Below are 25314 nucleotides of genomic sequence, written 5' to 3'. Positions count from 1 at the left end.
CCGGACAGGGTAGATAAAGGTTATGGATGTGAGAAAAGACAAACATGGTTGCCATAATAAAGACGAATTGCATTGATATATAGGTGGAATAGAGGCCATTCGTCTTCTCCCCTCTAATATGAAAGCCATTCATGTGGCTCAAATAATGTGCAATATCTACCGAGCACGTTTCATCCAACATTTTAATTTGTGACGTTCCCCACATGTTGCTGGCCAGTTATTGTCTTTAATTCACCTGAGCTCTGCTCTTAATGTGGCAGAAATGGAGGGAATATGGTACTTGGACGCATCTTTGTGGCTCAGCAGTCTATGATAATTATTATGGGGATATTATACTGTGGTTGATCCCCTGAGGAGAAATTCATTCCCTTTTATTCCTTCAGTCCTGCACAGTGAGGTGAGGGTGCAGCTCCAGCGACAGAGCAGCGCCTCGGGGACACTAGGAGGAGATTTAGTGTCTTGCTCCAAGACCCTTTAGCAGGACGGTTGCTGGAACAAGGCACTGAACCTGGGCACTTTTAATTCAGGGCCAGTTTCCCAAATGATTTCAGTCCACTGTTTTTCACTCCCTCACACTCATTCGCTGTCTTCCGATAAGCGAGGAACAACGCATCTGTAAAAATAGATAATGTACCAATATGAAAGCACAGCACACATCCTGCAGTTCATCCCGGTAACATTGAGCAACAAGGTATAATGGACACTACCTGCAAGCTATTATTATTTTTTTTTTCTTACTTAAAATCAATCCCATCCATCCATCCATTCATTTCCTCTCCCTGGGGGGGGGGGGGTATACCAGTTTCCCAGCTTGTTTTGGATGAAAGCTAGCAAAACATTGGACAGGTCCCAGTTTATCGCAGGCTAATGATCAACTAATTTGCATCCATCATTTGGTGTATAATTTACTCAATCAGAAGGGGATATTTTTCATCTCCCTATTTAGTGCCATCCACATCACCTTGTTTTGGTTAGTGACATTTAAATGAGACATTACTTTGATGTCGTCTGACAGGGCTCGTAAAATGTGAAGCATTGAGATCACAGTGAGCTTTGCTACATTAGAGCGCCGGTCAGCAGCACCACAGTATAGAGAGAATTACCAACGGATTGATGGAACAACACAGCTGTTCAAAGCAGATGGAAATTCAAAAGCTCTGTGCAACAACTGGCCTCGTAATGATTAAACAATTGTTTCTGCAGCCTCACAAATCATCTGCTGCCAGGCAACAGAATTAGCTCCTGTTGATGTTGGCGATTTCTTTCGGCATCCAAGAAAGTGACAATTTTTCGAGCCTCCATCAAATGTAAAACTGATCGACTATCAGCGCCGTTGCAGCAACATTGCCATTATGTTGCTTTTAATGTCCTCCAGCTGTTTGTGTAAGTATTTCCTCTAAAGGTATCCCAAACATCAGGCTATTTATAGACGCGCACCTTCACCACACCGCCCACCCGGGTGTGTTTTGCGCGCTTCTGTACCGCTGTTCACCGGGCACACGAGCCGCAATCAGCAACAACTTTGGGGAATATTTAATGTTTATGGCAGCGCCCTCTCTCCCGCGGGTGTCGAATGAGAGGGAATATTAGTGGTGCGAGCTATTAGGAGAGCAGAGACTGAGGCTGACAATGGAAGACACAAGAGAGGAGGCCTGCAGTCTCCTGAGCAACGGATATTTTTAGAGGTGGTTTTTAGATGCGGCTGAAAAAAACAAGAGTTGTATAGGATGAGTGTTCGGAGAGAAATACTCTGCTCGTGAAGTTCTCTGCTCTCGCTGCAGCACTTGACGCAGCATTTGTTTGATTTTATGAGCAGATAATTACTGGGGTTTTTGGCAAACTGCAATAGGTTATCAGGAAAATGACCACACTAGCTGCAATTGAGGATTAATTGATGTTTTGTGTTGATAACCCTGTTGTTCAATCTGCTTTTACACTGACCATTGATTTTTAATCTGCAGACATCACTTTTGGATCATTTCAATTATTTAACAGAAGACCTTGTTTGTATCAAGAGACATAAATTAAGTAAATGGTGATTTTTCTGAGGTGGTCTGGTTGAGTTTGAGGAAAGAGACGGAAAGTGGTTTGTAGACAAGTCGGGGAGAAGTCTTAAGGTGGATCTTAATTACATCCTGTTCGACGGCATAATGGAATCAAGCAAAGTGTGTTATTGAAAATCTGATTCATGTCAAGAGATTTGTTTCATTAGATCATATTGGTATAAAGTAAGCGATGAGCAGGAACTATAGGAAGATGAGCAGTCAAATATTTAGAAGGCAGCAGCGTGATGTGCACGGAGCAGGAGGAGGCAATAAACCTTGATGAGCAAGTACTCGAAGTTCCATCACTTCATCAACATCAACACCTGTTACCCTGGTTTTTGTGACCACTGGTGCTCATCTCAACGGTGTCACAGTGGCACTTTGGTTCTCCAACATGACGACGTGCTCGCTCACGGCGCATTGACGAACCTCGAGCTCCTCACCTGCAAAAACGACAATCGTCGCTCCCCGCAGCTCCGACTCGGCAGCTGTGGCTTCCTGCGAGTTCTTTCTGTTCGGCAACAATTCGACCCAAAATCTAATGAGTGCTCCCTGCTCATGTTTTAAATCCACGGCAAACGTGCACGGACCAGTGGTCACGACTCGGGTGTTGATGTTGATCAAGCGATGTAACTCGGGAGTACTTACCCACGAGGGTTATAGCCTTCTCCTGCGCGGTGCACGTCACGGCGATGCGCTCCATTCGTGCTCGACAGGAGAAGTCTTGAAACTTTATAATTGCCCTCTGTAAAAAAAAAAAAAAAAAAAAACTGCTGTGAAAAAACTAAACGTACACATTACTTTTTTTTTCTATGCAACATAGTGAACCTGGTTCAGGTATCGGGACAGAGTTTATTGTGCAGTCAAGGCACCATGTCTTTAACCATGCAATGCTTGAGAGAGAGAGAGAGAGAAGGATGGACAATTGTATGGATGGTTGTGGCAATAAAACAAATTGCTGTGCCTATCCTACAACTGACAGAGTGATGGCAGTGGCCTCGTGGAGGCAGTGCCCCCCCTCCCCCCCCCCCTCATCCCCCCTCCCCCCTGTTCAGTGTGCTTCAACTCCCAGAAGCTGGCTTTCTATCCCCCTGGTCCTCCGGCTATTCTCTGTGGAAGTTAAGCAATGCTGCAGCCTGCTGCCGTGCAGTGAGAGGAAAAGTAAGGGATGAGTGCCTTGCTTCCATCCAGCAGATGTTGGGGGAATGGGGGACTGAAGTACCAGTGAGGCAAAAACATTGAATCTTATGATTGATAGAGTCTCTGAGAGCACAGTCGCTTCTACGCCGCTGCTAAATTTCCCAGGTGGTCTAAGTGTAAAGACACAGAGGTAGACAATAAACCTCTGTTTCAGTTTAGGCAAAGGCTCAACAATCAGGAGCACACAGATTGCAGAAGTGTTGTGAACTGCTTTACGCGTTTACTGTTTCTTACACATTTAGTTCCTCAGTCCACTAAAATGACAGCAGGTTAATTCTGTTTTAATGTCAATCATGGTGGAACAGACACAAGCTGCATGTCCTCTCCCGTAATGGGTCCTTAATGGACATAAGTGGGCCATGTAATCATCTGCAGATCAATATTTGTGCTTGCAACATTCATCTTAATGCCTATGCAGGAAAAAAAGGCAAAAAAAAAAGCACAAAAAAAAAAAGCAGTGTAATATCACAGACTGTATCATATGATCAGTTGTTTAGCAACACCAGAACAGCCATCTCCACCTGCTAGCATTACTTATGAGTTTGGCATTAATTAATTACATACCTCCAGACCAGTAATATTTTTAATCAACATCTTTATGGAAATCTACTTTACAAAATATGAAAATATGATGCAAACAGGAGGGTAAAATAATGCCTCCAAAACACATTAAAGGAGTGATACGGTGATATGAAAAGGCAAACGCATGCCTTTTGATGTATACATTGTGTATGCATCTGGCACCCGCTCATTAAACTTTTGAAATATGACACCACTGAAGGACAAAGCTGTATTCATTGTAAAACTCAAGTGAGATTTTACAAATAGAAAAACAAGGAAATTAGGGGTTCAATGTGGCTGTTGTGATAAAAAAAAAAAAAAAAAGAAGGTCTTTGCCCAAGTGCAGACACAAACATCCCCCAGCAACACACATGAACAAGACACGGGCCACTACACACAAAAGAAAGCATCTATTCCTCCAGTGAAGGAACTGCTAATCCATTAACCAGCCAAGTGAATGTATGTATCGGCCAAAAAGTGTCGTGTTCTACTCGTGACATGCATGATAGGAAACGTATACACAAAGTCTGCCTTAAAAACAAGCCGGGTGGAAGAGACAAAAGCAGCGTTTGAAGAAAAGGGAAACATCATTAAATTCATCCAGAGTCTACAATCAGAACAATAGTGCCTTCAACTGGCTTAATAAAAAGTGACTTTTTGTACCCATGAGTGAAGCAGACCAACATCATTGTAAATTTAATGGCGTCCCCTATTCTTTACTCATATTTCCATTTTCCCAACCTATTAGCATCTGAGCCGGGGCCGGGCTTTGTTTTATGGTGTGAGCCTGGCTGCCGTGAACCGGACTAGAGGGTATTATCCCTGCATTGATTGTTCATTGGGCTTGCTTTGTACCGGGTCACGAAAGGGAAATTCATTAGCATGCACCTAGTCTATGTGGCATTTTGGCAGGGTGACAAAACAGTTATACTGAAATGTAGCATTGGGAATTAAAAAGCCTCCGCTTGTTTGGTAACCAGGGGACGTCCCCGGCTGCCTTCATTCTCCTGTTCAATAGCAGAGAATCTCTATGAGGGTGAGGACGACCTTTAAACTCATCCATGGAGAATTACTGCAGATGTAGGTGTTGTTGTGGCCGGTGCCTAACTACATAAACAAATCGATTTCACTGGACAACACTATAGATTTACAAACAAGCAATTAACTGACTAATTAAAGCGGGAAATTTAAGTCATATACTTCCTGCTACTTTTCCCTGTCTCTCTCTCTTTCAAAAGACGGATCAATCCCCGGCAGGAGTCAGACTTTAGACGACCTTAGTGAACTGTACTTTGCAAGTTGAACAAAAGTCAAACAACCCGTGTCATCAGAAAGATTACTCTGAACAAATGGAGCCGGTTTTCAATTACAAAATTTATGTCCTTCCAAATTCCCCTGTTCTCTACGGCAGGGCCATAACCTGAATTGATGGGTAGCCATGCTCTCCAAGTTACCCCTTGTGGTCCAAGGAAAGATTTTTTTTTAATACCTTTCATCCCTCATGCTGTGAAATATTAGACCTGTACACATTTAATAGTGCATCTATCATAAAAAAAAAAAAAAAAGTCCACAGGATTGAAAAAAGATTCATGTGGGTTAAAACACAAGAAAGGCTAAATTAAACTCCAAAACATATTTCTGGGTATCAAAGAGCTTTAAAAAAAAAAAAAAAAAAAAGAAGAAGAGAGACACACACCTGAAGCTGCAGAATTAATATATACTGCTAATGTCAAAATTTGAAAACGTTTATTTTCTGTCTTCCAATTAGGTGGTCTTTGCATTTCGCAGTCAGTGAAAATCCCTCGTGAACCAAGAGTTGGAGAGTTTGACAAGATCATTCGCCGGCTGAGTGAGAACCCGAACGCTCGAGTGGTCATCATCTTCGCCAATGAGGACGACATCAGGTGAGCGTAGTGAAATCCTGAGAGGTGTCAATTACCAAAATGATTTTTTTGTTTTGTTTTTTTCCTCCGGATATTTCTTTCAAACACTGTTGGACACTCTCTCAATAACATTTGACCGAATTATTTTCCTTGAGCGACAGTATACTCAGTTTTGATGAAGTAAAGCCATTTAAGAGTTTCAAACTCTGCAAACATCTAAAACATTAAATGTGTTTGATCAATGTTATTATTCACAGCTGGCATTAAACTGTCACATATGTATCCTCACTGTTTAATGACGTTAAACTGTATAATATATATGAATATATATAATATATAATATATTCTACTGCCCACATGGTAATATCTACAAGTATTAAGTATGGAATATATTTCTTGTATTAGTATATATTTGCATTTTATTGTTGCCACAGGCGCAAAACACGAGTTGTAAATATTAAAATACAGTACATTAAAATACATACATCGATACATTTACTCAGGTAATGAGGTGCAAGTTTGTGGATTTCTGTTTTACATGTTATGCTACATTATATTGAAACTTAAATTCAAAGGAAAATATTTTTCCACCCCATTTATTTGACAGCTTTGGTTACATATTACTTTGTGGGATCAGAGGCTTCAAGTCAAGTCAATTTCTTTAGATAGTAAATCTACGCACACAATATTTTAATATTGTTTAGATAATTAGTGAACTAAATAGTATCCAAAAGGTGCAAAATATCATCCAACTGGTGCCATATTACAGTACTGCAGTCACATTAACTCATTATATATATATATTTATATATACTGTATATAATAATATAACATTCTGAAAAGGGTGATTCCACATCACAAATACTTTGGCTGACTGTACTCCGTTTAATATTAGGAATCTATTGAGCAGCCCTACATTAAAAAGTGTTTCTTATATTTTGTCCAGACCTTTAAATCACTAATAGCATTGTAATGCAATTTGGCATCTACTGCACCCTGCTGTTCCCATCTATTATAATCTGGCCCTGCTATACAACAGTAAATTGTGTCCCTCCCTGCCTTGTGGGGACACAAATGTATCAATTGAAATTCATTATCTATTATTAAGACGGATTGTCTGAATTAAGAATGAATTAATTAGTTGCAGGCTGAATCAACATGCAACAGCACTGTTGTGGCTTTGTAAGGGGAAAATGTTTCCCGGCAAGCAGTTAGTAGGCCAAACTTATTCCTTGTGGAAGTGGGCAGAGATTTGGGGCGCTCTCTTGATGATGACCAGGGCAGAAGTCCCAGTGCTCATTGACTTAATCCGGTCCTGATAACGGGTAATAGTGTGGATATATAGTAATTACAGAAAGCCAGGGGGATTTCAACACTGCATGCCTGCTCTATCCTTGAACTCAGTCAGTGTGAGCTTCTAGCAGCATAATAAGAACCCCAAATTGCCTACAAAGAAAGTGTAGGAGACTGAGCTGTTTTAAATGGAGCCCTGTAATATGATAGAATTATATAAATACACTGCCTCATCTCAGTGTCAGAAGAATACAGGAAATACTATTAATGGGTTTGTCTTTCATAATCAGGCCAGATATAGGTTCGTCCTAATCTCTGTTTGCCATGTCAGAAAACAATATGGTCTCAACATTTAATGAGATAAACACAGATTCCTGATATGAATCATTTAATTTAGATTAACTTAAGTTTATTTAATTTGTTTTTCACTTTGATTATTTGAACATTTGATTCCTTCAATTAGTTAGTTCACAATAACAGAAATGATCCATTTTATTTTGACCTTCTAATCACCTGAATTTCTTCAACGGTTGAGTTTGGGCAGATAAAACAGGAGGTCGTTTTGCAGACCGATCTCCACCATGCTCAGTCAGTGCTGGAGAACAGTTGGGCTGCACCCACAGGGACTTGTTCAGGTGGAACCTTTGCACATGATGAGTCGGGCCGTGGCATTAAAAGGGCTAAATACCTGCAAAAGAACAAACAGAACTAACCAGTGATGCCTTATTGTATGATCCAAATTTTTGTGAAAACTTGCCCTTTTCAAAGTGTAGCTCGCTGCTCGGAGGTTTTTGTTGTATGCCAGGGTGATGGGGATTTTGAAATGTTTTTGAAATAACACGCAAACGGGGGAGGAGAATGCTGACTGAAATATACAGCTGACGGCAGGTTTACACCAACGTTTTACATCCCGTGAGTCAGAATGAATGGCAGCCAATACTTTAAGTGTGTAGGATTTAGTGGCTTCTACCAGTTGGGTTGCTGAATATGAATATAAAAATAAAACCTAATTATGAATGTTAGATTCCGTTTCTGCCAAAAGATCCCCATATATCCTACACACTGGTCCTTTAATACTGCTGTAATGAATACACGTACATCAACACTGCATCGGAAGAGGAAGTGGAAGGTCCTCAAGTCAACAAAAACAAGAAACCAAATAAATGAATTAACCAAAGTTATTAGCAAAATAATATTGTAATATTAAGATTCCACTGCAACATAATTGCAATTTAACTCACAGTACAGTCCACTCAATGTAATTTGGGAAGTACAGCTGTCCTGTCAACGTTGATGGGAAGTGAGAACACTCATTCACGACCCCAAAACAACACCTTTACTTCCCAGTGTTATTTTCACATCAGACTTCACAGCCTGTCTACTCATGTCTCCGTTATGTAATCCCCCGGCAGTGAGAAAATCAATTTCTCTCATTTTTCCTACATGGTGCACATAATTGCATCTTAAGACATGCTCATTTCACTAAATTTCTGGAGACCAGACTGAGAGAAAAATCAATACCAATCAAACATAAATCCTGGCAGTCATAAAAAATAAGGTAAAGAGACATGTAAGACATGACGTTGGTCGGACGAGTCACTGCTCGCCCAAAATATAATTATTTTACAAGTTTGTACCGTCCTCTTTTATGCAACTATGACGTCTGATGAGACTTTAGAACAGCATGTGCCACGTAAAAACTGACGCTGGTACGGCACAATATGATGCTCAATATTTATTTTGGCCCTAGCATCTTCGGGGTAATGTAAAGGTCGGCAATGCATCACATTGCCAGGTGGCTGTGTTTAAATTTTATGTTGCTGCGCTCAAGCTTTCCTGATGTAACTCTTGTGCTCCAGCAGAGCTTGTTGGCACTTTTTTTACGACTCCCAAAGCTTGCGTCCACTGGCAACAAGCCTGGGCGAATGTGGCAAGGGTCTCATTCTGCTACAGCCAGGAAGAAGTCCACTGCACTGATAATGGACAGAGAGTCTGTGGTGACTTTTCATTTTCACTACAGTGCCTCTGTGAAACTTCATCCAGACTCAAAAATAGAATATTCTGGTCATGTAAAGACGCGTACGGCAGCTGTAGCACCTCTTTAGGGTGCATTTAAATGGAAACACGAGTTTGCATGCACTACCGCTGAAATATATATGAAAATAACATTATATGCTGCAATTACACATTGCTCTTCTTCTCTGTCCCTAAGGCGGCTCCTTCAAGCAGCAAAGAAGGCCAATCAAACCGGACATTTCATCTGGGTGGGCTCAGACAGCTGGGGCTCCAAAATATCTCCAATACTGAACCAAGAAGAAATGGCAGAAGGTGCCGTCACCATCCTACCGAAGCGACAGTCCATCAAAGGTACACGCAGCGACAAAATTCACATTATGGTGCTCAGAATGCTTTATTGTCTTGTTTTTAGTTTGAATTCAATTAAATATTGATACATATGCAGCTTTACTGCTTATTTTTTTATTGTGCGTTACCCTCCACTAACTATTTCTCCTTCCAACATAAATACATTTTTAATGAGAGTACTTCCCAGTTTTTGCCCCCTCGCTGCCGCGTCGAACATAAAAGTATTGGGTCATTTATTTACCTTTAATATTGATTAAGTCAACGCTGTAACATATATAGTATATTTGTCATATTTTACTACTGTGAAGTTGCCAGTGTTCAGATGTTGTCGGTAAAGTGTGAATGAAGTGGTGCAAGGGAAACACAGTATGCACTGCACAATGAAGCCCTATGCAAACAGTGTAAATACATATGTTTTATGTTTCTATGCCACAAAATCATTACAAATATAATGCATAGAAAAATTCATCAAAGTTGAGCTATAACTAAGCAACTTAAAACATATATTTCACCACAATAAAAAGCTATTTTTTGTTTATTTCCATTGATCAAATAAAGTTCGAACAATTTTATTTGAAATGTTTACCTAATAAAAAAAATAATTAGGCATTTTTTTTAGTTGTACTTTTGCTGTTGTTGTTGTTTGTTTTTTTTGTTTGTATTACACTGCTTATGTTTGAAATATATATTAAAAAAAAAAAAAAAGGTACTAAATGGACAGTGACCCTAACTGGACACAACTGGAGTCCGTTGAAATGTAAAAATATAAGAAATGACACTGACGGGTGTCACTTATTTCTTTCAGGTTTTGATCGCTACTTCGTCAGCCGAACACTCGAGAACAACAGGAGGAATATTTGGTTTGCTGAGTTTTGGGAGAATAACTTCCAATGCAAGCTCAGTCGGCACGCTGTGAAGAAAGGATCCGGCATCAAAAAGTGTACAAGTGAGTCTGCACTTAATAACAGAGAAGGCTCTGGGTCAATGTAGGGCAATCAATCAATGACCAAGAATATTTATTGGGTCTGCTGTGAATACATTGTGTGTGTGTGTGTGTGTGTGTGTGTGTGTGTGTGTGTGTGTGTGTGTGTGTGTGTGTGTGTGTGTGTGTGTGTGTGTGTGTGTGTGTGTGTGTGTGTGTGTGTGTACTTGCTATGCATTGATACCTTGATTCGTCATCAGGGAATAAAACAATCACACTCCTGTAATTTAGGCTAAATGAAATGGGTGCAGATAAGTGAACGGGAATCTCACATTTTTCAACAGAAACGAACGTTCCCATTACTCGTGTGTTGGCAAGTTTAATTTGCGGTGTGCAACAACAACAGCAATCGCAAAACTATGCCACCGCATGCACTAAAAACATAATCAATAGCAAATCCAGTCAGCCCATTAGGAACAGGCTTTCAGGTCATTAAAATCAGCAGGGCTCTCCAGCCCTGTCTCCCCCCACACAGTGCAGCGCAACACTGCATCTCAAGTAGTCCAGACTGACTGATTTAAAGCTGGCACCTGTAACGTTTCAAAGCAATCTGTCCCTCAAAGCCGTGCATGTGCTTGAGTGATGCACACAATTGAAAGACAAATAAGCAACACTGGAGAAGCTGTCCTCTGCAATGTTGCTGAAAAACCTACAACATCCACCTATTCAGCATTGACGACTAACGGCGCCAGTATTCTTCATCAGCTCCGCTGAACAGCTCCCCCGAAACATTTCCAGCATTACCGATTCGGGGATCGGGATCACCGGCCGCGTCCCATAACTTTCCAAAAACAGCATTATGACTTTAATCGAAAAATCTGAAAAAATGTCCCCTTGTGGGATTAATAAACTATCTATCTATCTATCTATCTATCTATCTATCTATCTATCTATCTATCTATCTATCTATCTATCTATCTATCTATCTATCTATCTATCTATCTATCTATCTATCTATCTATCTATCTATCTATCTATCTATCTATCTATCTATCTATCTTAAGACTTCCTTCCTGCAGCGATCGGCAACTCGTGTGGAGAAGTGAATGGAAGCAGGGTTGGAAGTCTCTCTCTAGCTTTTTTTTCTTCGATTCATTACAGATCCATTTTACTTTTCATGTTTATAAGATTGAATGCCCTCCAAGAAACTCCGTCTGAAATTGAATACCATTATCCCCATGACTGCTGCGTTTTGCTCCACCTTCAGATGTATCTGCTTGGAACAACTACACACGCACACACATTTGATACAGCCGATCAGTGCATCAAAACAGAAAAATTAATTATTTTATAGCGTAACCCGGCTTTTAATGCTGCACATGTTCGAGTTCTGTGCACAAAACAGTTCCCTGCGTACAATAAAACACATTATTCAGTTATGCACATTTTAGGGAGGCTGTGGCTCAGACGGTAGAGTGGGTTGCACACTAATCAAAAGGTTGGTGGTTTGATCCCCAGCTCCCCCTGTCCACCTGCCTAAGTGTCCTTGAGCAAGACACTGAACCCTAAGTTGCTCCCGATGGTGTACCATCGGTGTGTGAATGTGCTCCTGATGGCAGCACCTTGCATGGTTATCTGTCTCATTAGTGGGTGAATGGGTGAATGGGAAAACCATGTGAAAGCGCTTTGAGACCAAAAGGTGATAAAGCGCTATACAAGTACAGACCATTTACATTATAAACACATATCCAGTCGATGACATTTCAGGTAAACAAGGTACTCAGAGTGCTGTTTTCAGCTAAAAAAAAAAGCTCTAATAATACAGTTTACATTCGGCTATGGCCACTACCTAATAAGGTGTGACTCCAGTTTCTCCAAAAGACTTTGAATTTTAGTCAATCAAATGATCAGATCTTAAATGAAGGACATGGAGATGCATCAAGTTTATCTGTAAAAAGTCAAGAGATAAATGTGAAAAATGTAGGTCAGAAATGGGTACCTGATTTCACAGCATTTGGGAGTGTGCAGAAGATTTTGTCAAAAATGTATTTGGCAGAGTTGCCTCTGTGCCCACAGTTGTGCATTCTTGGATGCTTTCCAAAAGAATTTAGACTTTCAACGCCACAGAAGAAAATGGTGCCTTTTGCAGGCCAAACACATCACTTGTGTCTTGTGGAAAAGTATCTTTCCCAGTGCTTAGCATTTACAAAAGGGAACATACAGACCCAGTTCCATATTTTTGGAAAGTATAACTTGAAGTACGATTTAAGGACAACTAAAGCTCTGTCAGGGTGTGATGTTGTTTGTATTGGATAGTTGAAGTTCATGGTGTTTCTGATATGTTTATGCACATTTTCTTTCTGCATGCTGTCATGAGACACAGTTATTTAGCTGAGGAACAACAGATTTGAGTTGGTAGAGACCAAAAAAAGAGCAAAAAGAGAATGAATAGTGGCCTTACATTCACACGGTAGCCAGAAAAACAATCATTAACTAATTAACGTAGATGTCGGAAGCGGGTCCTCTTTCATGCAGCACACCGTGTAACTACGGTAACCCAGAGGGGACAAAGCAAACACATTAGCACTAGAGAGTGCCTTTGGCGTTTTTCACAAGTTTGGTCGTCATTGTAGATTCTCCTCTCTGCCTGGAACGAGTGTTCAGCTGGTTGCAATCTGCAATCTCACCACTAGATTTCACTAAATCGTACAAACCGCTCCTTTAAAAGATGACGAGATTATTCTGTTGTATTCACAATTTGTTTACACTGTACCCAAGTGGCCTCAAAAAATAAAATCTGTTACTGCAGGTTTAAAGTGTCTTTCAGAAGAAGCAAATTGTGATAATGATACTAATAATAATGTTATTGTAAAGGTGTAAACCACTGCTGATATTAATTTGTTTGGTTGTTCAATGCAGCATTTGGAAGCACTTATAACCAAGTAGGAAAAGTCATCTTAGTACAATCCATTTACGAACTCATTGTGCCAATCAGTAGTTTCAGGTACCCACCAGTTCTGTCAGCATCAGTACAACAGTTGGTATGTTTAAGACAAAAATCCACCTTTTTCCAGAAATAATAGTTTACTTTGAATAAATATCTGAATTACTCAATTTGTCAGGTTTTATAAAAGGACAACACACACAAGAAACACCATATTTCAATATTTCCTTGCACTCTCTGACAGCTGTACGAGTCTGTCTTCTGGCTTTAATCCAGCTGATACAGGACACTGCAGCCTCCAAATGTCACCAAATACCATTGGAGACAAACTAAATTGGTACAATAGATGACTTGGCAAAGCTAACCAGTTAAGTAGCGACTTAATTGTCAACTCTCGTAATAACAATGTGTCCCCTGACAAAACAGAAAGATACTTCCAACAATCCACACTTTGAGGAGAACACGTAATCGTAAATGATTTTTGTAATTATCAGTTGTCATGGTGGCTGCTCTTGAGCTAAATTGCTGCTGCCCCTTCTCGTCCTCCGAGAAGCCTCCAGGGTGCAGTAAACTTTTACAGGCAAGAGGTGCAATCATTTCTCTCAGAGCCTTTTTGCAAGCAGTATCACTGGACCCCCAATTGTTCTTTTTAGAAGCACAATAACTTCCAGTTTCTACTCCTGGTGTTTGTTTGTCATTATAATAAAAACTTTTTTTTTTAAATAGGGCAGACTTTGACCCTTAAAATTACATTTTATAAACATGGTTTACTCAATATCAGCAGCTTTTTTTTTTTTTTTTTTTTAGTAAGTAGGAAAGACTAAATCTCTCTCTCAAAAAAAAAAAAAAAAAAAAAAAAAAAAAAAAAATCAGTGGAAGACTATAATCAACCACCAGGGACTGGAAAATGATATTCTTAAAGTACTAACATGATTAGATGGGCATGTAATTATTCTATTTGTGTGATATCAAAGCTTTTAATCGCACTGTACAAGTCACTGGCAAGTGATTTATGTACCATTACAGCAGAGTAGTAACAGGTCATCTTCCAGGACTGAGGCATTAAATTGGATCTGACTTGTGACTTGACTTGTGTGCAGGGAAAACAACACAGTGCGGATGTATAATTCACTTCCTATTGCTGCTCTCCTTCCCAGTGTTCTTATATCTGTTGCCCCAGAGGACAAGGTTTGTTGTGTAGCTTCACAATCTACATTGTCATCTCCAATCTTCAGGTCATGTCACTGCTAAACCCCTTGCGTGAAACAAAACATTATCAAGACTACTTCAATCCCCGTATGTGCAGTAAACATTCAAATATGTGCCAAAGGCAACATTTAAATGTAGACGCCGCTATACGCATTAAAGATAATGCAATTTTTATATTTAGAAATGTATTGTTGTTACGCCTGTCAATCTTCTCACTCTAGCAGGTGCAATTTTTTTTTCAATGATGAAGACGAAACTAAATACTTTACCACTTAATATTTGTCGTATTCTTCGACACACTGGATCCTTGATTTCACACAGCCATAGGAAAAGCAACCTTTTCATTTTAGCAAGCAACTATTTGCCAGAAGATTTACTCAGCTGTAGTTCACTAACAAAGATAACTCGAGCTTTGTAAGCTTGTTGAAATCAAAGTCGACAGATTATTTATTTTTTTAATCTTTTTGGGTGTAGGGCTAGGTGTTGTTCAAAGGTTTTCGACAACGGTACCTTTTCACGGACACCAATTCAATGAAATCCATTTTAAGAAAAAAAAATTACATGTCACACTATGGTACAAATCTTTAGTACTCATGCATTTCAGAGGGGGAGACCCAAACCCAGGTTTGTTTTCTGTAGCACATGTCCCCTAAACACCTCACACGCAAGCTATCACTTGATTCTACGATTTACCGATGTTCCCAAAATGCCTCATGGACGCAATCACTTAAAATTATAATTTACAGATATGCTGTAAAAGCTTCATATGCTATCAGTAGACGCTAGCTGCGCACACAGAAGCCATGTGTTACTGAAGTGAATGCGACTCGGACAGGTTTGGCCAAAAACTTGTTTGAAAAGAGTGAAACAAGATACTTTAAAACAAAATTTAGGCTGCGTAAATTGAAACCAAGCGATTTTTATCTCCGTGGCCGGACCACTCAAGTGGAGAGTACAGACTCTGAGGAGATATAATCATGTGTAAAGCGAGCAACAGTTCTGTGTATTAAAACAAACCTGTGTTGGTGTATGTATCGCCTACAGCAACAGAAGAGTTTGAATATTTGGTAAGCAGCCCTGCTCTAAGGTGACTGTTTAAAACGAGCAAGCTATAAAGACAGAACCCAACATATACCCTCGATGGCTGCACACACAATATTGTGTAAAACAATGACATTAAAACTGTACATCCCAGTCAAAGATTCAGCATCGACCTTGCATTGCAGTGTAAATTTGAGTCCTATTATATAATAGTACAACATAATATAGAAAAATGTAGGTCACGTTCTAACATAACCCTGTTTGGCAGCTTATTTACGAACAATAGCCCGTTTTCCCATAAAACAAAACCAATGTTGAGAACTACCAGATGCATTTGGCAAATGTTACACCATCGCAAACTTCCCCAAATGGAATAAAGAGCGTAACCGAGTCGCTGGTTCCCACAAAAGATTAAATAAAGACCTGAAAACCTCCCAGCTGCAGGAAGTAATTAGGTCTGATAGATTTAAAGAAAATTCAAAAAGAAGTTTACTTTCAGTCTGATTCAAAGAATTCAGTAGTTCTCAACTTGGGTATCTGATCTGCTCCTCATTCACTGTACTGCTAAAGTCACAGCATTTCATGCTGGTGAACCATAAAACATGATCCTGTTTTGCAGAGCAGAATGAATAAGTAGTATCTGCTGTAACGCCTGAACTTGTGAAAGGAGACAAATTGGTAGTAATAGAAAGAAATTGCAAAATACCGTGGCATGACTCAATTTGTATTGATGAGCAGGTCTGACACATCAATCATAATTATTTCAGGGTGAACAAAGTATAGTCCTAAAATCTGCCTTGTAGCAAATACTAACGCATGAAAGCATGAGAGCAGACTGATCGCCAAGCAGTATTTCAGTTTTTGGATCCTAACATATGAAACCTACTAGATGATAGAATAGGGAGTAGAGCAATTTGCCCACAGTCTAGTCATTTCATGCATCATTACCAATAATTAAAGTTTTCTGTCTTGTTGCGTTGTTGGCAACGATGACAGCCTCAGCAGGTGCGGTGCTTCTTGCTGACGTCATTTCAGCTCACGGTGAGGGTCACGGTGTGAGTGAAGCCAAAAGGCTTGAGTCATTCTTTTGCTTTGCATCCCCTGCAGACGTGAGTCATCAAGGCCAACAGACAACAGTACATGTCTGCTTGGCTGCTAAATTTTCTGAATTTCACTGCCCAATGAAAACATCAAGGACACCACATGCAACCCACTGATGTTCTACAGGGCTTTGATTCTCCTAAGATGCAACGTAAATGTCAACATTTGAACAGCAGATAAGGCAGAAAACACAGACACGCTTGTTTTCATTTTGGACAAATCATTACTGGCCTGCTTTGGTTCAGATTTATTACTCTGCATCAAAACAATGGGGGTTACACGATTTAAAAGGAATTTAATATCCCCAGGAATTCTTGTTTGAAGGCAGTTAGAGGAAGCAAATGTGGTTCGCTATCAACAGTTTGCAGCTGAAACAATGGATTCACTTAATCTGACTGACCGCATCTTCGGAGGGAATGATGACAAGCGCTGTCGAGTCTATTTCCGTCCCCCAGGGGAAGATGCCCAATGTTTTTAATTAGAACAGGAAAATGGGAGAATTTGTAATAGATGTCAAGTGAAGTCTGTCAAACCCGTCAACTAAGGCCACGATATTTTTTTAGACATTATCTGAGAAACTTTTATCACATATCACAAACTTACCGCAAATCACAGGGGTTGACATTTGATTTTAATTATATTATTATTGTATGTGTTCTGATAGATTTTGATAGTTGCAGGTTGTAATGCATGACATAAAAGTGGAGCAGGCAGGAGAAAGTGAAAGCTTTTGTCATGTCATGCTTTGGATTATGAGCACATGGCTCATAGTGGAAACTACTCGTTTATTCATTTTGAGCGAGCACGACTCTGATTCACAGAATTAAAGCCTGTTTCTAAGTTTTCTATGGCCTGCAAGAAGATGCCTGTCTGGATAATATTTCATCGTTTTCACCTTTGAACAAATATGGATATGAACCTGCTGTAAGCACCTTATGTCTGCTTGGAATTGTTACGATGGTATCATAAACAGGCCCATACTGTTTTGTTGTTTTACTATGTTCATCTTGTATTTTGCCATCTCAAATTGATACCATAAAATGCACATAATCAGTCAATTCCATGTATTAATACATCTATTGGCGTTATTTGTAGCCATTAATTGACAAAACATTGCGCGTGGGCGTTGAGCCCCCAGACATCCTTCTATCCGGCCCGCTTCCTGGTGCGTTTGAAAAGCTCTGATCTATACGAAGAGGAAATATTACACAACACCTTTTATTTTTCCTAATTTGTGCAGACATCTATGAAAAAGACTATTAACACTAACAGCATGTCTAGACATTTGAGCCCCATTTTGAATCCATCGGTTTCATGTGTCCAACGGAACAGATATGTTAATCAATGCAGCCCTCTTCACAGGGCGGATGCCGACATCCACGGCCTGCAATTCACTCACACTTTTCGTTTGTGAATGCGATCGCCAAACATATTTTTAAGCTTCAAATCTACTTTGCTTTTCTGTTTACATGGGTAGCAACAGTGATTGCGTATTGGGCTCCGAACACAGCCGAAACATGTATGGCCAACAGCTTAATGCCGCGCCTGAATGCATCCTCTGTCAAGCTGCAGCTCATGCCGTGTCTGCTGCATAAACACATTTCGTACATCCTCAGCTGTTACATATTTTGTTTGATCAACCTTTGTTCAAAATAATTGCAAAGAGCACTATATCTCATAGAATTCTGAACTGACCGTGTTAATAGACCCCTAAAGTGTCGTAGTAAATTTAAAATGAACTTTACCTCCCACGAAACAACTATCCAGTGCGCTCTATCTACCTAACCTAACCTAACCTAACCTAACCTAACCTAACCTAACCTAACCTAACCTAACCTCCTCCAAGCACATTAGATGGACAGGTAGTGCATTCATTTTCAACCTCACAAAGAAAGAAATCACAGTGTACAAGTAATAAAATCTCATTTTTCACTCTCCTTTTCCTGGAATGGAAGTGAGGTAAAAAAAAAAGAAGAAAGAAACGATTTACCTCCATTCAAAGCAATATTGTGAGTAAGAGTGTACAGCACGACCTGGAGCTTTCTGGATCATTGTGTTCTTTCAATGTGTCAAGATTTTCCTTTATAGAAACTCATACCGCACTGATAAAAAAATATACAATGGCAAGGCTTCATTTTCATTCCCATAAATGCTTGTTTTGCACTTGTGGCCTTCACACGGCACATCGTTACATCCATTCACTGTGTTTTTTGTTCATCTTTCAGTCAACAAAGCCACTTAAAATGGACAGTATGTGTCCAAACATGAATGTGTTATGGTATTCCTTCAGGTTCTGTTGAAGGATGATAACATGCTGCTTAATTACCTATTTCCTTAAGCGCAGGAGCAGTGAGATTGGATGGATTTAGTTTCATATTTTCACTCTGGCAATGCCAATGAATTAGACACCTTTCAAAACATATGGTTAAAAACTATTATGCAGTTTTACTTAAATAGTACTAATAGGGTAAACCCAATTCATGCATTAAATCATTGTCCTTACACAGATCGCTAAAAAATGCTTTTACTATGAGCCATACATTCATGTCATACACTGATATGATCTTGTCGGTTTCTGCTCCGATGGACAACAGAAGGGTAGAAGACACTGCTTGATAGTGGATTACCTATTTGAATTATTGGCTGCAACTTTTCTATGACCATGGCAAGAATATAGAGAATAAAACTTGACAAAAACATCAAAGTAAAATGAGTTCATTTCATTGTCACAGTTTACAAATGTTGCCTTCAGTCAATTCTCCACAGCAGCTTCATTGCACCAGCTGTAGATTACTGGGTGTATATTTTGCATTGGGTAAGCATTAAACAGTTTATTATGAACTTCTATCAGGCAGTTAGGCACATAATCAATAACCCACACATCTTGAGATCCTAACAGTCACAAATAGCCTCAGACTTCCCCATTCCTTCCTTTCTTCCCCGTGTTCTCTGCCACATTTTCAAGGAGAGGCGTGTTAATGAGAAACATGGATTCTCGTTACATGGAGAAGAAAATCTTTATGTGTTTTGCTAATGCATTTTTACCCAACTTGAATTACAATCTTCAGTCCACCTCAGTGGTTCCAAAGCTAAGATCTAAGGGATCACATCATGATGAAAAGATTAAGAAAAAACTCTCAGTTTGACAGCGATAAAAATACTTCAAAACCTGCACTATATTAGTATGGAATCATGTGACGAGGGATTATCATCACATCCACAGCACAGCTTCACTTTAATGGTTCAAAAGTTGAAAAAAGGCTGGGAACTACCTATCTGCATGACCGCATGCCTGATATTACCAGACCAAAATTCACAGCATGACTACATGGGTGTGGAAACGCTCAACTGAAGATTGTTTCCAGTCATTGCAGTCTAATAAGCGTACACAGACTAATTTAAAATGATTGGAGCAGCCAATCTTATTCCGGCTTCATTTTCTCTAAAAAAAACAAAAAAACAAAAAAAAAAACAGAAAAACAATAGTTTCAATAGTAAGAGACAATAAAATAAAAGAGACTAACAGCAACAAAAAGACAAGACTTTTCATCCCTGCAGCAAACATTTAACAGATGAACCGGTGATATTCCAGCTCTTCGGAGCTCCCCTCCATCGCAGACATGTATTTTCATTCACTGTGTTGTTTCCCATTTTCAGGACAGACTGATGTACGTGCAGAGTTTGACAGTCGAAGGTTGTTTAACATTCATCTGCAGGAGGGTTTCTCTGAGCTCACCTTGAAACTAATCTTAAGAAACAATATTTTTGACATTAAATACTTTGGAAGCTGATGCAACTACAAAAATCAACTCAAAGAAGTGTAATATATATATGATTATAACACAATGTTGACTTCAGGATGATGTAGAAAAATATTATTTTCAGTAAGTTTTTTAAGTCTATAATATTTGCATAATCAAACATCCAGAACCTTTAAGATATTTTAATTAGTAAAATAAACGTTCTGGTGGAAAGATCAAATGAGATTCATTACTTATTAATCAGAATCATATTAAATGTTTTGCCTGATTGGAGGGGACCTTTAAACATTCGGAGCCTCGTCACTGATGTTGATCTGCCTCTTGTAGCATTTAGAAAATAACAACAAGACAAACAAAAACTGTTTATCTGTTTAAACTAAAAAAAATAAAAAATAAAAAGTCTCTCTTGAGCGAATCAATGGCCCCCACACACATCTTACAAGGCCTGAAAACAAAACATAATTCCACCTTATTAACAGCTTCATGTCGTTTTTTTGCTATCTGAGCACGATGCACCGTCTACAGCGTCTGGTTTTGTGTTGCCACAAACAAGACAGTGAAAAGTTGAGCAAAATAGAGGTTAATCTTAATTGAAAAAAAAAAATTACAGAAATAACTTAAACACTGCTCCCGTGATGGGAGCAATTAGATCATGCAAATTTGGATATTTGCGTATAATTATTACCAAAGGTCACAGCAAAAACAATTTAGGGGTAATTAGGAAACAGTTTGCAAAAACACAGAGGGCCCTATTTTCATTGGAGCCCATCCAATACTACACAAATTGATTACGGTCAGTGTTGCTACTTCTCCACATTATACGGGGCACACATGGACTATTTTTTTCAGAATTACCCTTTGAAGTCCTTTTTGGATCGTACAGACGAAATGAGGTGCTGCAGTACAAATCATTCAATTTCCAAATATTTTTTTTTTTCTTCTCAGGTTGAATACAGTTCAACACCAGGAATTTCAATTATTCTGAAAATATATTAACCTTCAAAGCAAAAAGGAAACACACACATTGACATTGACTGAGCGCCACTGCAGGGTGTCAATGCGTTTAGTTTGACTTGAATAAGCTCTTTAGACACTCGAGTCACAAAGAACGACCCGGTGTCAAATGTTATCTGAACCTTCAGCAATCACTTGTCTTTCCTGTCATATTTCCTGACATGCATTTGCAATACTTTGCATTCACATACTTTCAAACCTTGAGCGTCTCTTAAAAGACGTTTCTGTCACATTCGGGGAAGTACTGTAAGAATCAGGAAGGATCCTCTTGCGTTCCTATAGAAAGAAGAAAACAACCAACCGCTACTGTGAAGGAATATTGGCGTACAAATGGATTGAGAGCAGTGCACGTGGGGATAAAATGAGAAACGACGATATTTTTTTTGTCGTAAATGTTTACGGCACTCATTTACAGAAGGAAACGCAACAAAACCTATAATGATGGCTGATATAGGACTGGCACACATAACAGAAAGCTTAGCTTAAATGCAGGCGTTTTATGTACAATAAATATACAATCAACTTCAGTCTCGTCTTCTCTCACTTACACAACCTTTAAACAAATATTTTTTTTATGTAACTTCGCAATTTTATTTGTTGAAGTTTTGAGGCAGATGATGTCCCGAATGAAAATGCAGCATTTAAAAATCTTATAAAGGGTATGAATCGAGACTGTGTTTTTTGATAGGATCCATCTTGCAGCATAGAGTCCTTTTACTCAGACCTCTTCTTCACCGCTGTACCATCACTAAAATCTGTTCGTACAAAATGTGATTGTTCTGTTCCTGTTCTGATAATGCTCTCACCAATTTGGTATTCTGTGAAAACTGAATAATAAAAAGAAAACCTTGACATCTTGAGGGCATAGTTTGCTGTATTTAAAGGTAAATGAAAGGGTACCGTTATCTGTGTTCACAATCACCACATTACCAGGACACATAACACAATGGAAATGAAAGAAGTATCCACAGGTCATTTATATCTCTTCTATTAAAATCTTCACAAAAACTAACTGGTAAACAAGCCAACCTGCAAAGTGACTGATGTGTACAAACTATATTTCCTCTCAAGCTACTTTCAAAATGCTGAAACTTCCAGCGGTGCCGTTTCCTTCTTCTTGGTATATTTCCCTAAAGCAGCCTACTGTCATTCTTTCTGCTCAAACAATACGGGAGGGCATTGGTTAATAAAAGGATTAAGCTGCTAATTGAAACCTTGCTAGGCGATTAACACTTTTTCAAACCATAAGAACAAGCCCGGCTATGATTAATATACACCTGTCATAACTAATTACATTAATTCTAAAGAATGATTAGGCCTGTCTCGCTATGTCTTCCTCTCCTCTATCATACTCTGCACTCATGGTTAATAGATGTGAGGTGGCCCATGACTGTGGGGATAAACACTAAGAGATCATATAAACGAGACTTAAGAGTGCACCGAGAAGGTTCTTTGTCATATCATATAACCACATTTCCAATCTATGTTTGCACCAATAAACCCTTTCCTTAGTTTAAAAGTTAAACCGAGCTTTAGTTCGCATCTTTGCATGACGCCACTGCAGAGGCTATTAGCTGCACTGCGAAAGGCAGATTGGGATATTTGTTGGCAGAAGAGTCTGAATAACAGACTGAATTATCCCTCAGTGGGTAAAATCAGTGATAGACAGACCATAATGAGAAACGCTGCACAAGAAACCCTTTTGAATGTTGTGGAAGAAGAAGGTTCTGTGATTGATGTCTAAAAGAAATTGCATACAATTAGTGGTTAACATGCACAATTCAATGCCAATCTCGATATAAACTAAATGCTGTGAGAAAAAGATGGGTTCACAATTGAGTAATCAGGCCTCTTGAAAGGTTATCATTTGCTTGATTTTACACATCTAGCAATCATTTTTTGGTTCTTATGGTTTTCGTTGATTGTCGAGCTGCCGCTTTGTTTTAATGCCATTCATATTAAGTATTCTAGTCATGATCGTCTTTCAGGGTTCAGTGGCTCTGCCAGTAAAATACAGCATAGAAATATATATAAATCATATTGTATACAAGTTAAACGAAGTCAACGACCATAATTGACTTGGTATCCATGGATTTATGAGGTCAGTACCACATGGGGCGTAATTTTACGACTTGTAATTTCCGTTTTATTTTAGATCACGAGCGGATCGGAAAAGATTCATCCTACGAACAGGAGGGGAAGGTCCAGTTTGTGATAGACGCCGTTTACGCCATGGCTCATGCCCTCCATAACATGCACAAAGATCTCTGTCCTGGAAAAGTTGGCCTCTGCTCCAAGATGGAAACGATCAACGGCACACTGCTGCTCAAGTACATCCGCAACGTCAACTTTATAGGTGTGTATTCCTACTTCGACCTGGTTAAGCTCAAAGCTGCACAAAAAGCACCCGTTGCCGTGACGAACCAGTTTTGTCATTTATATTTGAAAAAATAATGAGTTACAGGAAATACTTGTACCACCAAGTATTCTACGAAATGTAATGCATCTTTACAAATATCTTTATTTGTGTGAAAGCAATATTTGACAGTTCTTCCCTTCGGAGGCATTTGTGTGGTGACTTCTGAAGCAACTTGCATGTCCTATTTTTGGGTTCACCACCAGGCTCATGCAGAGCCTTTGTGAGTATACAGTGGTCTCCAATTATCAGGCTACTGAATGTAAATTATTTCCAGCAAGTATAAGAGGCTGAGCAATGTAGGAGGGATGACAATCACCAGCAGAACAGTGTGTTTTATCAGAGTTGATGATGTGCAGGAACTGTGCTTTGTGAGATTTCCCGCCTTATCTTGTCAGCATTGAATTGCCCACGCAAGAGATCTCCTGCTTGAAATGAACAGACTGCGGAGTTAGAACATCGTACATAAATAAGAGTAGGAAGAGAGTTAACAGACAGAACAACAGAATTGGGCATCGGTAGTTTTCCACTCCTTATCCTAACTAAACTTAAATTCAGTTTTTTAGTGTAACTGGCAAATGCAGTGTGCAGTTACCTCTGCACACAGAAAGAGGAATAAGTTAAATACACTTATTTGAACAAGGCATAAGCCACATGGCACTGACCCTCACATCTTCTGAATCTTTATAAAAGTATTAGCTGAACATCTAAAATGTAATAGGGAGCAAAAGTTCTGACTTGATTTCAAATTTTGCCTCCGGTTCTGTTCCTCAAGGTAATTCCTCATTGACTATTTCTTTGACCGGTCTTTCTGAAAAAAAGAAAGCTGTTTCTTTCAGGATGATTAAAGGTTGCAACCTTTGTTCCACCTCTTTTTTTCTTCTGTAATCTTTGCTGAAATCCATAAAAAATTTGACACTTTTCAGCCCAGTCTGTCCTGCTGTTTTACAAAGGCTGTCACAATAATACATTTTTAGTTACCGCCTAATGGTCATGGAAGTAATTGTGATTTACAATTCAATTGTCTTTATTTCTTGTTCATTTATTTACACCGCTGTAACAGTATAAGCTTACTGATAGTTTAATAATATACCTTATGAAGAAGACGAGCTATTCACTGTTTGCATTGAAACAAAATCGAGGGGGGTTAATGTCAACAGATGCTCATTGAAATGCAGTCGCTCTAACATTAAAAGTTAAGCGCCTCAAGATAAACAATTGGTGGCGCTGCTCCTGCACTCGTGTGTCAGTAAACCAGGAATTGGGCACAAATTGATCACGGAAACGCAGCCTCTGGTCTGAATTAAAAGAGCACCAGTCAAACCTCAAACAAAAAAAAACAACGTGGAAATGGTGATGGAGACTTCTGCTAGTTTCATGATTCTAAAGATTATGCCAAACAATTGTGGTCAAATCTAATAATCCCAATCATGCGGTTCTGAAATAATTATGATGGGCTTGAGTTATTACTCGTCAGCCCCTTGACTCACTCCGGATGTCTTTTGAGGGGCTGTTATGGCCTCGGGCTGATGGGAAATGGTATTCGTTAAAAGTTGGGGA

General features: G+C 39.2%; 1 protein-coding gene across 4 annotated transcripts in view; it reads left to right on the top strand.

The window, feature by feature from the left end:
- LOC138624323 (metabotropic glutamate receptor 4-like) overlaps nt 1-25314 on the top strand; it is a 182501-nt gene that overhangs the window by 136891 nt on the left and 20296 nt on the right. For all 4 annotated transcript variants that reach the window (XM_069704413.1, XM_069704412.1, XM_069704411.1 and 1 more), the window contains exons 4-7: nt 5575-5710; nt 9195-9349; nt 10152-10292; nt 23494-23694. In XM_069704413.1, coding sequence (XP_069560514.1) covers nt 5575-5710; nt 9195-9349; nt 10152-10292; nt 23494-23694 — 633 coding nt within the window. The remainder of the gene's footprint in view (nt 1-5574; nt 5711-9194; nt 9350-10151; nt 10293-23493; nt 23695-25314) is intronic.

The sequence above is a fragment of the Brachyistius frenatus genome, unplaced genomic scaffold (genome assembly GCF_029030835.1).
Source record: "Brachyistius frenatus isolate BFR_SWC_R1_liver_20210118 unplaced genomic scaffold, ASM2903083v1 Contig_50, whole genome shotgun sequence".
Lineage (NCBI taxonomy): Eukaryota > Metazoa > Chordata > Actinopteri > Embiotocidae > Brachyistius > Brachyistius frenatus.
This window is presented reverse-complemented; position numbering and strand designations above follow the sequence as displayed.